General features: G+C 31.7%; 3 protein-coding genes across 3 annotated transcripts in view; 1 reads left to right on the forward strand and 2 right to left on the reverse strand.

Annotated features, from left to right (window-relative positions):
- The window catches only part of LOC145955564 (uncharacterized), an 82,883-nt gene extending 67,507 nt beyond the window's left edge, over nt 1-15,376 (reverse strand). The window contains exon 1 of the mRNA XM_083070480.1: nt 15,367-15,376. The gene's annotated coding sequence lies outside the window, so the exon portion shown is untranslated. The remainder of the gene's footprint in view (nt 1-15,366) is intronic.
- Nucleotides 1,329-2,803, forward strand: LOC109807735 (uncharacterized). The gene is made up of 2 exons (XM_020370333.3): nt 1,329-1,701; nt 2,621-2,803. The coding sequence occupies exons 1-2, from the start codon at nt 1,362-1,364 to the stop codon at nt 2,635-2,637; spliced, it is 357 nt and encodes a 118-aa protein (XP_020225922.1). The 5' UTR covers nt 1,329-1,361; the 3' UTR covers nt 2,638-2,803.
- Nucleotides 4,727-7,407, reverse strand: LOC109807734 (uncharacterized). The gene is made up of 6 exons (XM_020370331.3): nt 6,845-7,407; nt 6,364-6,445; nt 5,736-5,911; nt 5,408-5,471; nt 5,240-5,289; nt 4,727-5,013 (listed from the first exon to the last, which is right to left on the reverse strand). Exons 1-5 carry the CDS (start codon nt 6,959-6,961, stop codon nt 5,273-5,275), a joined length of 456 nt encoding a protein of 151 aa, XP_020225920.1. The 5' UTR covers nt 6,962-7,407; the 3' UTR covers nt 4,727-5,013; nt 5,240-5,272.
- Nucleotides 15,377-15,744: the final 368 nt, after the last annotated feature.

Genomic DNA, 15,744 nt, shown 5'->3' on the forward strand with positions numbered 1-15,744 from the left:
TTGAGGCCTAACTAATAGCGTGGTTTAAAGATAATGGAAGAGTGAATAAAATATTGATACAATGCTAATTATGGTTATTGATTATTAAGATGTGATATTTAATTATAAACTATGGATGTAGTGAATTTTATATTGGTTCCAGTTCAGTGTTGTTGAATTTATAGCTGTCGCTCTTGCCGTAAAGGAACATAGTTATGTTCACATTTGGTTGAATTAGTGTTGAACTACGGTTGACAAACCTGCATTGATGAATTTACAGTATCCAGTACCAGGAATACAACAAAATCACATGAAATGTAAACATATGACTAAATCATAAGTATGTTAAAATCACAATGACTAAAATATATTTTTACCTTTTTTTTTTCTTTGCTCTCTTAAGTTTAAAAGTTAACTTTGGTCTCTAAAAGTGCTTCTCTTACACTAAATTGATTTTTTTGGTTAATTTACCACAATCACTTGATAACTTGGTAACACGTCACAAAACATGAAAAATGTCATATAATATGATGCTTTTTAGCCAGGTTAATTAAAATTAAGACCATTAGTACAAAATATTTATGGAATTACTAAACTAGTCTAAAGGAGATACTTTAAGATATGGAAGTAAAAAAAATAAAATTAAACTAAAGATAACCATTTGAAATCGACAAATAAAATGAGATAAAATAGAGTTTTTAGCCTATAAAAATAAAAATAAAAACACATTTAAAAGCATCAATTCAGTCTTAAAAATACAATTATAATTATGAACACAAATTTGATTTAACTAATACATTAATTTGGATGAATTTAGGTCTTAGAAAATCCGTAATTTTAGTTTTCAAATAATAAATTAGAAATGAATAAGATATAGTGAGAATTTTTTATATCTATAGACTTGATTCACATGGTGTCTGAAAGTTAACTATCAAAAACTGATTTATGTTCAAAAGACTTATCTTTTACTAATCAAATATTATTTTAATATAAATATGAATGGATCTTAAAAATATCAATAGACATATTTCAAGACAGACCTTACAATTATTAAATTAAGATTCTGTTTTTTTTAAAGAGGTAGCAAGATGACATGATACATTGTTGGAATGTGAGTAATGGCACCGCAATCTAGAAGCATAAATAACAAAACGGTATTTCTTAGCAAATATACCACCTACCATGTTTGGACAAGAAAAGCAACCATAATAATGTATCAAGACTTGGATCAGTTTTTAAAACCAAAGTGGTGCAAGAATAAACTCACCTTTTGTCCTAGTGCAAGCTCCATTAATCCTAGATGGGTGACTGGACCAAGCACTTTTGTTGTGCTATAAAATGGCATCACAAGAGGCAGGGTGGTGTCACACTGATTGAGAAAAATGGAGGGTTACACTTACATTAAGGTTTTTTGCATTGTTGGTGTTCTAGTGTTTGTGAGTATTTCAGAGATTGAGGGTGCAGGGGAATGTGGGAAATCTACTACACCAGATAATGAAGCACTGAAGCTGGCTCCTTGTGCCTCTGCAGCACAAGATGAAAATGCTCAAGTTTCTCAGAGTTGCTGTGCTCAGATACAGAAACTTGGCAAGAATCCTAGTTGTCTGTGTGCTGTTATGCTCTCCAACACAGCCAAATTGTCTGGAGCAGACCCTAAAGTTGCCATAACAATCCCAAAACGATGCAACCTTGCTAATCGCCCTGTTGGTTACAAGTGTGGACGTAAGTTTCTCCATAATTTAAAATTAACTTACATATAAGTTAAAATGATATGAGAGAATTTTGGCAAATTAACTCAAGTTATGTTTAGATTTTGAATAAAGTTATTCTATTTTTTCTTCTTATTTTTTTAATCTTGCAAGTGTTTATGGGGAAGTTAATTCAAATTTGCTGTACAACTATTTTGTTTGGATTTGATTCCTCTTAAATGAATAGAAGTGTGAAGTAAAGAGGATGTATCTGTTAAATGAACACATGCTGTACCATAAAAACCATGAACAGAACCATAACATTGAGAAAGGTATGAAAAGGAAGAGAGAGCAGTACTAGTTTTGTTTTTACTGCACAATAACCATATTGTTCTCTATATTTTCATTCATATTTGTTTTGTATGAAGTACAAAGAGATATTGGTCAAACATTATACTCATACATGCTGTCGACAAACAAAAAGACATGTACTCAATGTCGTTAACTGTACAATCTTCTCCAAAATAGAACAGATTTATACCCAATTAACAAAACTTTACTCACTGAAATTAAAAAATAAATAAATAAATACATCAGTAAAAAGTATTTCATAAAAGTTTACTATCTATCATTAATTTATACAACTTGATGTAATTTTATAAATATTTTTAATGTTATTCTCTAATTAAAATTAGAATTTTACTTTTGTAATTTATATCGACGACCTTTAATAAAAATCTTTATTATATATGTTACTAAAGTGAGATTCCTATTTTTTTTCTTAACACACCTATAAATGGCATCTAAATTTTGTCCTAAAAACTAATAATAAATACATCTGTACTTTCCCAATTTATATATTTCCTTGCTTTGAAAGAGTTATTTTTTTCATGGTTATTTTCTTGTTCTAACAAGTAGTTCATCACTAGTAAACATATTGCTGATTTTTGCAGCTTATCTTCTACCTTAAGCTTGTACTGAAGACAAGGAGGGACTGAGGAATCAAGGCACAAAAGCTGTTAACTGCAACTGTGACTGCAAAACTATGTTTTATTGTCCTTGTAAAATTCAGATCAATAATAGTTATTAGCGCTCTAACGTCCCTCCTCAATAAAACTTGCAATTTTAATGTTCAATGTTTCTACACTTTTGATACATTAACATCTACAGTTTCCTCTATACTTTATTGTCAATTAATTGACTCCTCTAAAAGGAAGAGAAGAAATGTGTAAACAAAGTTTTAAACTGCGGCTATAGTCTCAATCACAATTTTGTTACAACTCTTGATATTGCAAGAAATTTCAGATAAATATAGTCATAATTGTGATTTGGTATAAAAATCGTTATCTTAAATTATTTTTAAAATATATTAGTTCGACACTTATATTTTTTAATTAAGTATTGAAGTTTGATTATTGATATGAACATGAAATTATAATTGAAAGTATCATTTTATTTTTATACGAACTAAATTATTTTATAAATGGAATTTAGTTAAAATGAAGTGTTGATGTACACCTTTACTTTTTCACATTAAAGTCAAATTGAATAGTGAAACATGGCAGACGTGTAGGATAGTGAACTAAGCCAGCTAAAAATGTAGTGATGGTATCTTAGACTCTTTGCCAAGAACCAACAAGAAGAACATCATATTAAAAAAGAAGGAAAGAGAGATAAAATCTTGAACTAGCATACACAAGTCACAGCAAAAAGGAGAAAAAACAAAAGAGCCCCCCAAGTGTAATGAAGAGGCCTTGTTTGTCCCAACGTTGATGGATAAGGATAAGGATAGGTGAAGGTGACGGGTCAGATTTTGGATGGGGAATAAGCTGAGACTCAAAAACCCTTCTTTTTGAGCTAAGATAAGAAGCTGAATAGACTAGTTGGTTAACTTGGTGTTGGACAGGTTTTCTGTATTATTATGCTTACTGGGGCCACAATCTTTGAAATCAGTTATACCTTTTTTGTTACCACTGCATGCATGACTCTCTCTTAGCTTCCAAGATGGTTCACGAACCTATCTATGCTTTCTCATTGTTTTGGTTGAATGATTCGTGCACGCAATAAGCTTTGTGCACATGTGAGAGTCGTTTACATTGATGGATGTGTTGTGTGGTGATGAGATGATTCGGTTGATGTCAGTTAATGTGAGTTGCTTGCTTTTCATGTGCAACCAACTTGACCCTTTAAGGAACACTTTGATTATTCTCAGTAGATAACATCTACATACATCATGCACCAATAATGTTCCAAGAATCAATAGTACTAGCATATGACAAAATGTAAAATTTTGAAAGTTGAGTAAATGAATTTGTGAAATCGTAAAATATGATTGCAAAAGAATTCGCCATATGGTGAGTGAACAAGTTTCAACTTTCGGTTATCAAGTTCTCTCCAAAAGTCGTAACGTGTATCAAAGTCAGAAAAGATGAGCATTATGGTACTAACAAGACCATAAAGCTTGTTAGGATTCTTGTTGAACAGAGAAAGAGAACATGCTGATAGCACCGTGGGCGTGGTTGGTAGATAGCTAAAAGGACTACTAAGGTGATTCTTTGACTGCAAAATAATGCCTTTCTATTGGATTATTTTTTAAGATTATAATGTAATTGATTATGGAAAAAAATTGTCGGTGTTTCTATTAGTATGTTTGGTAATTTAGATTATGATCTTTGGTAATAATTTCAACAAAGAAAATAACTTTTTTGGTGATGTGCAAGATTTTAGAGTTTATTTTATTCCTAATACCTTATTATTTGAATATAAACCAACTACTGCAAATAATTTATATCCAATTTTGTAGTTTTACCATAAAATGAAATACTTCTGGAGAATGTAAAATCCAAATAACATTAATTATCTGAAAACCACTTTTTACTTGACCTATTAAAAAGATACTTGTTTCATGTGACTAAATATTGAAATAAGCTTTCACTAGTACAAAAAGCTTTTTAGCCATTATTTTCGAAATTTTAGATTGCTTGCACGCTTGCGAATGTAAAATAAGTCAATATGAAAAGTCGATATTGTTAACTATAACTGAAACACAAAGGTAGAGATGAAGCAAGTAAAGAGTTTCTTCCGTTAAAGTAAATAATTGCAAAGCTTCAGCCACAAGAGTAGCTGATAATGCATAAACTTCCTATATAACTTTTGCGATAGGATGACTAGGCATAATGCCATTTACAGTAGAATAAAGAAAAGAAACGCAAATGATTATAGATTCATAACATGATTATGTCAAAGCCGGAGAAAGCAAATAGTTGTTCACAACCCTTTTCACCACTGTATAGTTCTTCCATAAAACAAAAGATGGACTATACTGCTACACTATCCTGCTATGTACCTGCATTATGCATTCAATTTTCAATTGATTATATAAACAATGCTTGAACAGGAAATATGACTAGAATTCTAGAAACCTGATCAAATGTACCCATAATTTTATGTATGAATTCAGAAATATATAAGATCCTGAACACATGCTCAGTTTTTAAAATCTCTGTTTTCTAAGACTTCTTACTTTTCAATCTAAGTTTTAAGAAAGAAGGAAACACTATTTGAATACATACCTTGGGGAGCACATATGTTGGCAAGAATGATCTTTAATAATAGAGAGATCCTGTGGATAGAAAGTTAACAAACAGCAAAAGAATGAGAAATTTGTGACAGACCACTACAATCCATTAGCAAATTTTCAGACCACAAATCTATTTAGACAAGAATATGATATAACATGCCTTGCCACCAGTCTCCTCTTGAAGCAATTTCTGAATCATTTTCACCTCCATCATTCTTGTACTTCTGAACAAAAATTTATGTTAGACATTCTTGATACTAAAAAATAGTTGTCAACCAAATAAAGTAGAATATACTCAAATGATAACAGTTTTCTTGAATATAATTCATTCTCTTTTGAACTCTTTATAGGGATTGGTTTATTGAGATCATGATCATCTAGGTTAATCACAATCATCTGCATGTTTCTAAATCATAATCATCTAGCAAGGGTATATTCGTAAAAAACAAACAAAATAAATAATAAATAATAAATGCATCGCCACTCACAAAAGAGTTAAATCCCTCATTCTCTGTATTCTGATGAGTAGAATAGATCTCCTGGCCACCATAAAGAATTGATGAACTAAGCTGACATGGTTGAACTCTTTGATTCTGATAGATGGAACTTATCTCCTTGTTCATAGCATCCTTGGCTTTGCTATCATAGCCCTTGGAGAATTGATCTGCATTGATTGAAAGGGTAAGGCATTGAAACATAGGGAAAATAAAAAATTTTGAAAAGAAAAACTATATCTTAAGCTATTCAAAAATTGGTCCTATTGATTTAGATACACAGAATATATCATTCCATATATGCAAAATGCTAACCGGTTAAATTCAATGAGACAAAAGTCGAAAACAAAAACTAAAAATAGATATCTTTATGATCTTTTCCAAATGTAAAAATAACACTGATTAGCTGTCAGGAGGCTAGGATGTTGGTCAACGGAATCAGATCATTACATACTAAGGGTGCAGATAATTCAGACACAAGGAAAGTTAAGAAAAATGGAAAATAGTGCCAGTAGGAAATAATCTATTATGTGTCTTTTATTCAAAGTTGTATCTCAAAAATTTACCAAAAATCATAAATACCAACTCTGTAAAAACCAGGGGCTAAAACCATGTACCATACCTTGAATACCAATTTTGGAGGTCCAGGTTTCATTGGCAATTTTGCCATTCAGTTCAGGGCGCAAAGATTCTCTCCCTAGCACCTACAATTGAATCAAACCAATCCAAAAATAAATCAGAACTATTTTCAGAATGACTCAGATATGCAATGAAAATGAATTTGGCCAGTGATTCAACCCAATTTAAGGATCCAAGCAAGTACTTCAACAGACTGCTAAATTCAAACATTCACGTGTAAATGCTCATTGTGTCTTCAAATTGAAATTGAATTCCAAGAATGAAAGTAAATTTAGTGAAATACATGGCCTAACAGAAAAGGCTCAGACTTTTAAGCAGGTCACAACCAATGATCAATTTAACAATTAAATACAAAAAAAAATAATAATAATAATAAAATAAAATAAAAAAGCAAAGGGATTGATCAACAGCTAAAAGCAATAGGATGAAAGCAGAAACACGGTGTTGAAGTGAAAAAGGCACACCTTAGACGATGGAGGAGAAAAAATGGACCCAAAAATCCCAGAAGAGGAAGAAGGGTGAGACCCAAAGAGCTCAGGAGTGAAAGATGAAGAAGTAGCCTTTTGCTTATTCCCTTCCATTCTACTCTCACCAACCCAAAACTAAAACCTTTGGTATAAAAATCACCACTTTGGATGAAAAGTGAGCGTAAGGGTCCTTTATATAGAGACAACCCCACAAAAATACACCAACCACCGCCTGAGGAAGGCCTTAAAATGAGAAAAACCCAATTACGTTTTTCTTGGGAAACAAAGAGAAAACGTAAGAGAAGAGAAGAGAACAAGGAAAGGCACGTGAATGGTCTTCACAGAGTGTGTGTGTGTGGTGCGTTTTTCAAATGAAACCGTTCCTCACCCTTTTATAAGGCAGAAAAGATGAGGTGTGATGTAAAAATTTCAACTTTGGTATTAATTTTCTTACTCGGAATTTGGGTTTTCCTTTTATATGTTTTAACCCCCCAAATTAGAGAAACTGAAGGAAAGAGCAAATAGAGAGTCCTTGTTGCAGTTTCTTTCTTTTTTTTTCTCTGCTGGCTTCTCTTCTCTGGTTTCAGTTTTTCTGTTTCTGGTTTTTCACTTCTAGTCTTCGTGTTGAGTTCATCATGGAACTGAGTTGAGGCACGTGTCACTCGTGTGGACCCATGAAGCAGATCCCAACCTTTTACTGCCACGAGTACTTTTAGATAATAATAACACACACCCTTTTGTCCAATGTCTTTCTGAGAATAAAGGGTTGTTTGGTTTTGGATTTTGGAACTTGGAACTTGGAACTTAGAACTTAGAACTCTTTTATTTATTTATTTATTTATTATTTTACTTTAGAATTTTATTACACTATTAATTTCTCACAATTTATATTTTGTACTATAACTTTTAAATGTATATTGTCAAAATTAATAACTTTATCATGCTTTGTAATTTGTTATAAGCTTATTCTTACAAAGCATGATATATTTTAAATATTCTTTTAAATATATAAAAGTTATCATGCTTTGTAAACTTTTAGAGAATAATTAATAATATTTGTTAATTATTCTTTTATTTGGTTTTTAACAGACTTTATCATGCTTTGTAAACTTTTAAATATAACTTTTGAAGAATAATTAATAATATCTATTAATTATTTATTTTTTTTTATATTTAGTAGTATAACTTTTTAAAATAGTTATTGACAAAGATCAATAAAGTTACCGTATATTATAATTTGTGATTAAATAAAAGTATATTATTGATATATATTATTTTTACTTTTATTATTCCCTTTTAAAATTATATTTAGTAAAAAATTATGACATAATTATTATAAAAAATAATAAAATTAAGAAATCTTGCAATTTGTAATTGGATTTTAGTACATAATTAATATATATCTTTTTATTTTTAGAAATTATATTTTGCATTGACGTTCTAATTAAAATAATTGTTATAAAGTTAATAAACTTACTATATGTCATAATTTACGATTATATTAAAATATAATGTAAATACATTATATATATATACATAATATTTTTATAAAATTATATTTTATTATAAATTTTTAACATAATATTATAAACTTCAATGAGCTTACCTTATATTTCAATCAAATTGTGATTTGGTGACATTATATCATTGGTGAATGTATTGTTTATTTATTTTAATTTTTTTTTAAATTATAATCTATAATAATATATAAAAGGAATTCACCATTTTTGTGTATATAAATTTTAAGACATTTTATTCTTTATTTATTATGATAACTACATAATTCAGTAATTTTACTTAATTAATTTAAATAAAAAATTTATTATTTTTAAAAATATACAAATATAATCGTTTTTGTAACATTTCACAATATTAATAAGACATAGAGTGTGTTTTTTCACTAGTATAATATAATTTTAATATTAATACTATAAAAATTAATAAATTTAGCATAAATTATAATTTGTGATCGATGATAATTTAGTGTATATATTATTCATTCTTTTATTTTATCTTATCTTGTTTGGTATTGGTTTATGTTATTATGACTCCTTTTGATTTGCAGTCAAATTATCATATAAGCACACACAAACAGTATTTGGGAAGGAGAGACTAGAAAGTGAGAATAGGACCTCACCATTCTGGATTTATGTACAGTCTTATCTTGATATCTTGTCGGATCTTAAACTGGGAATTTTTCTTTTATCTTTTTATGAATATTTATTTCTTTTTATTAAAAAATCATGGTATTAAATATATATACTATTTTTTAAAAATTACTTTTTTAAATAAGATAAATGTGTAAACTTGTAATAAATATTTATTAAAACAATAGTTATTAAATAGCTATTATATATATATATATATATATATATGAGGAGGGTTCAAACGACACCGGTGTAACTTTTACTAAGTGTTACACTGCTCAATAACTTTATATTAGATGTAAATTTTAAAAATTCAACCGTTAGATTGAAAGTTCATATCTCTTAGATCATATATGTCAAATTTTGTTAAAAATGAACAACAACTTGAAGGTAATCAAAGTGTTCATATTTTAGTATATTTTGAAATGTATATATTACGTCAATTTTGTTTTATAAGAATGAAGTATCAAATCATCTTAGATTAATATAAAATTTGATATATATGATCTAAGAGATATGAACTTTCAATCCAACGGTTAGATTTTCAAAATTTACATTTAATATAAAATTATTGAGTGATGTAATACTTAGTAAAAGTTACACCGGTGTCGTTTGAACTTTCTGATATATATATATATATATATATATATATATATATATATATATATATATATATATATATATATATATATATATATATATATATATATATATATATATATATATACTCTCATTTTAAAATGTTGAAACAACTCAGATTTTGTTGGTCTTTTGAGTCATTGATAACGAAGGTTGGATTGGCAGTTGGAGAGTGACAGTCATTTGTAGGAAATTGGGTTGAGATGGACATTGATCTTTTTTTGTTGTTCGGATAAGTTAACTAATAATGACACACATCATATCATTGTTTATATAATGGATAAAGTATTTTAATGTTTTGTTTGAAAGAGAAGCATGAATAGACGACAGGAATGAAAGAGAATGATCAAAATTAATTTGATATAAAATAAGTATAAAATAGTATAAAATTTATAATTATTTGGTAGAATAGAATTATGTGAGAAATAGAAGAAAAAAATTGATATTTAAAAATATATTTTATATAGTTAAATTTTTATGTAAAAATATATTATTTAAATAATTATAATTTTATCTTTTACAATGTATGTATTTAGACAATAGTATAGGGGTAGTTTTTTTGTGTCCATTTCAGTGAAAAATTCCAAAAAAATCTATTCTTGAGGGAGTGAAATTAAATCTAGATGAATTTCACCATAATTTTCACACAAATCCACTTAAATCGTCTCTTCTAAATGCATTTTTTTTAATTCCTTGACAATTCTTCTATTTTCCATTTTCTACTAAATCACCTTTGCTAAACATACCATAAGTATGGAAAATTAAAGTTATTGTTTGGTAGAGAAGAAAGAAATACAAGGAAAAGAAGAGAAGGAAAGAAAATAAGACTAAAAAATAAAGTGAAAGTCGAGGTTGTTTGATAAAAGAGAAGTGAGAGGAAGATATACTTTTAATTAATTTGTATTAAATAAAACATTTGACGTAAAAATATTAATAAATATTGTAAGACTTGTTATGTACATTTTTTTCTCATTTTTTAGATTTTAGAATTGTTTCTTTTACAAGTTTCTCTAAAAATTCTCTCTTTCCCTCTCTCTCTCACTCTAATTTTCTCTCATTTTCTAAATGAATGAACTACAACAACTTGATGGAAATGTGTGACGAGCCCATTCAATTGATTCAAGATTCTATGAATTGCGGTAAAACTCAAGTTTTTGATCTATTTTTACCATACGAATTCTCTTTGTCTTCTCCATTTTAGATTTAATTTTCATTTTTATGATTATGAATTTTACTTTAATTAGATATAGAACCAAGATTGAAGTTTATTTTCATATCTAGACCTAGATTTAAATCTAGATCTAAAATAACCTAAATCACCAAAATCAATCATTCGTCATTCTTGAATTTCATGAAAATTGTAAGATCGCGATTGCATTTAACATTTTTATGAAATTTAATAGATATAGATTTAGATCTACATTTTAATTTCATTCGTGTTGATTTAGGTCGGTTGAATTTGGATTATATTTTGAACCATGAAAATTTATCGCAAAGATCAAAATTTTGAATGAATGCAATTTCCATTTAAAATTTCTAGTTAATTTTTTGTTTTGCGTTCTTAATATTCAATTACTATTTCGCTATCCAAAATCTCCTTCCCAATTACGTGATAATTTTATATTCAATTGACTTGTGTCTTCGAGAAGAATGATCAAGGTTATACCCTATATTACAAATCCAAGGGAGTAATTTTTTTTATAATGATTCAATAACATTATCATACACCTCCTCCAATAGAAAGCTTCAAAAGGAATCATTCCAATACTAACATGAAAACTATTATTGTAGGTAAACTCTACCAATGACAACACCTCTTTTCAACTCCCTAGATGATCCAACACACAAGTTTTCAATAAATCTTCTAAGGACTGAATTTTCCTCTCAGATTGACCACCCGTCTAAGGGTTATAAGTAAAACTCATTCTCAACTTCGTTCCTAGGGCTTGGTATATGCTTTGTCAAAACTTGAAAGTGAACATTGGATCTCGATCTAAGATAGAAGGTACTTCATGCAACTATACTATCACTTTGATATACAACTCAATAAACTTCTCTAAGGACCCCTTAATGTTAATAGGTAGAAAGTGAGCACATTTTGACAGCCTATCAACTATCACCCAAATGGCATCACCATTCCTAAAAAATCTAAGCAACCCAGCAGTAACGACCTGCCGTGATTCCTACACTTAGTGGAATCGCACTAATGAACTAGTGAACTAAAATAAAGTATTAGGCTGGATAACAGAATACACATATGAATGGAGTTATAAGAATTTTCATACAAAATATAGAACTATGCATATACAGTCATCCAAAAAAATACTATCCTAGTGTTGGTCAAGCACTCACACATAGTCACCCAAGATGGTAACTCTGACACCAGGAACAAAGGTTCCACTTCTAGCAACAGTCGCAGCAACCAGCTCCAACCTAGCCCTGATCTGCTCCCATACACGGTATGATCATCGCAGTTCATCCACATGGAAACAGAAGGGTAAGCTAGAGTTCAATAAAATACCATACAAGTATAGGGTAATAACTATACTACTCATTCGTCCAATCATCATCACAACACAACCACACAGTTCATCATAAAAGCTTAACTATCAACTCATTCATACAACTTAATATGCAACTTGAATGTAAACAACTGAGGTTGAGTACTCTAGGTGGCATAAACCCTACCGAATCCAACGTTTGACCTATCTTAACTAGGTCAGGTATAGGGCATCCTAGGAACTCTGAAGAGAACCAGGTATAGACAACAATAAGCGATTGCTCAAGTGTGCCACTTAGACTCGGAGGTCCAGTACTACTGTCAGGACAGAAGGGTTTGGGTATGGGCCTACCACGGCCTTGGCTTGCATCACCAATCCACATATGGAATTAGCCCACCCACTGCCCTCCAAGTACCACGCACTCTCTAGTACCTAGTCAAAGACTTCATCTCTAACTAGATACCTTACTCAAATTGGTCATTCAACCATGACATGGATTGACTACTTGCATATTTCCCACACCGTACTAAGGGATTCAACTTTTAAAACAACTTTCAACATATCGCCTTAGTATGATGTATCTCAACACAGGACATATATCTTCACCATATGTCCCGAACTTTACAACTTCACAACAATAGGCATCTTAACAACTTTACAAAAATAGTCATCTTTACAACAATAAGCAACATAATAACATCTTTAGTAAATAATTTAAGCAACTATAGTCATCAAAATCTCAAGTTCAACAACTTAAGAGCAACTTACAACTTTACAACAATAGACTACTTCAACTTATACATATTTCACCAATAACAACATATAAACAACTTAGATCAACAACTACTCAACTCATCTTCATTAGGCAACTCCACAACTTAACTAAATAATTCAGCATACTCACGCTCGGCGCAACCATCTTGTGCCCGACCTAAACATAACCAGAGAGTTCTAAAACTCCTCCACGCCTGGTGTAGAATCTCCACGCCCGGCATCATTGAGACAGAGCCTCATAGGAGTATCCACACCTGACGCAATCACCTTGCGCTCGGCGCCAACCAATTAGAGACCACCAGGGGTCTACGCCCGTTGCACCTTCTGCTCGTCCGGCGCCATATTAGTAAAACACCACAATGAGCCACCATCTGATATCGTGCCCGGTGTGGTTCTCACACACCCGACGCGATTCATCCAGAGATTCCTATTTCAAATCGCGCTCGGCGCGACTAACCTCACGCCCAACGTGATTTGATAATGGAGGTCCCTGATGAATGCACGCTCGACGCCAAGAACTGCGCCCAACACAAGTTCGAACAACAACCTCCCAACTTCAAAAGTTTCATCAAAACCTGAAAATCAGAAGATTTCCACCACATGCAATCCAAGAAATGCAACACATAAACTCCATACAACTCAGAAACGAGCTCAGATTCAACATCCAACCCTTCAAGCATCAAAATCACCCAAAAACCTCTATTTCCCGGAACCCCAAAAATGAGAAATCACCCAATTCAACTACTTCTTCTCGAATTTCATGCATTAATGGAGTTCCTAAACTCACATGCAATCAAACAACCTACATTCTAGCTTTCCTCACTTGAAGATTGGCTCCGAACAGCCAAGAATTTGAGAAGAAAAAGAATTTCTCCCAAAGCTCTACCCGCGGAATTCAATCCTCTGAAAACCAGCTTTCTAGCTTGAATTCCAAGAAAAGATAAAAGAAGTTAGTGATCTAGAGAAGAAGAAGAATTAACAAGAAATTTGGGAGAGAAAAGAGCTTACGGACCTGTCGCCACCCGCCGAAACGGACCTTGGCATTCGCGACGATGGTTGGACTCTTTTTAAAGTTTGGAAAAATGTTGGATTGTTAGAACGACTTATTCTCAAACTGAGACCTCATCGAGCTAACAATTTTATTAAATGATTCACCAATCCATGTTAATCCTAAGCGGGACCCTCCATGGATTAGTGGTTTTCGCAAAAAGAAGGGGTTCTTGGAGTCGCCACCAATGTTTTACTCAAAACATTGGAAAAAGATATAAGGCAATTGATTTTCGCAAATCAACTTCGGCCATTACAACCAGAGTTGGGTAAGGGAGTCGGTTACGTGCGAGGAAGGTGTTAGCACCCCACAACGCCCCTTTCGGGTTCCCTATGACGGATTATTTCATAAATAATAGTATAAAGTTACTAAATTACCCCTTTTTATTAGAAACGATTATAGATAAAATATTTACATGATGAAAGCTCTAAACATGTAATGCAACAATCAAAAATCAATAAAAGCAGTAAAAGAAAGGATTTAGAAAGAAACCTCCGAAGCGGACTTTTATATATATATGAACAACGTTAGGAGGCTTTTTGGCGCTCCTTCCCACTACACGTCCGCTCGCTCCTTTCCCCTAAAGACAAAATTTTTACTATGGAAATCAAAGAGATTTCCCTTCGACTTGTTCGAATCTCAAGCTAATGGCTCGTGACTCAAGAACTTCGTCGGATCGACTCCCGGAGAGATATCTAGGGCAGAGAAGAGCTCAAAAACCCAAGAATACTCAGCAGGAGGGTTGAGGAATCAGTAAAAAGTGTGGAAGGACGTGCCAATGACGTCCTATTTATAGGATTGAGGCGCAATACGGCCTGGGAGGTCAATACGGCCCGTATTGAGTTTTTGAACTACAATACGGCCGTATTGAATTCAATACGGCCGTATTGAAGTTCAAAAACTTCAATACGGCCGTATTGGTTTCAGTGTGGCCGTATTGTAGTTCAAAAAGTTCAATACGGCCGTATTGGTTTCAGTGTGGCCGTATTGTAGTTCAAAAAGCTCAATACGGCCGTACTGAACCTCTGGGAGGGCGTATTGAGCTCCAATCCTCACACACCCTTATTCTAAGCTACTCTAAGACTTCTAGACATACAAAGAATCATCCTAGGGTCTTCCAGGAGTCCTTCCGGGTGACTTTCCTTCGGTCTTTGAGAGTCTTTGAGCTTTATTTCCGACCCGGACAATTTTAGGGGTCTACAGGACCCAGAGTCCTTCTCTCTAAAACTTTTGTCTAGATTTTCTTTCAGAATGAGCTTATGAGGCTCCCTTCTTAGAGAAAACCTTATATACTCTCCTCTCTAGCATTCACTAAGCTCTGAACCAACATACTATGTTACACCAGCAATAAAATTCATAGTAATGTTATCCCACTTTCTTCGAGAATCTCCATCATTTGTAGCAAATCACTTGGTTTTTTATGTTCCACCTTTGTTTTCTAACAAGTTAGACAAGCAGCTACATACTCCGCCACCCCCATCTTCATACTAGACTACTATAAAATCTTCTTGAGATTTTGGTACATCTTAGTCATGCAAGATGCAAACTAAGTCAACTCTTATGTCCTTCCTCCAAAATTACCTCCTTTAGTTCAAAATCTTGAGGTGTGCAAATCTTGTCCTAAAACCTCAAAATCACATTTCCACCAACATTAAGTCCCACTACCTTCTTTGTACCCAAGAAGTCTCTAGTCTTTATCAAACTTGGATTTTGCATCTATTTCTCCCTTACCTACTCCAAAAACTCATTAGTAATGGTAGTTAGCCCATAACTAATGTGATCCTAAGC

Source organism: Cajanus cajan, chromosome 3, assembly GCF_000230855.2.
Source record: "Cajanus cajan strain Asha chromosome 3, NIPB_CcT2T_4, whole genome shotgun sequence".
In the NCBI taxonomy this organism is placed as follows: Eukaryota; Viridiplantae; Streptophyta; class Magnoliopsida; order Fabales; family Fabaceae; genus Cajanus; species Cajanus cajan.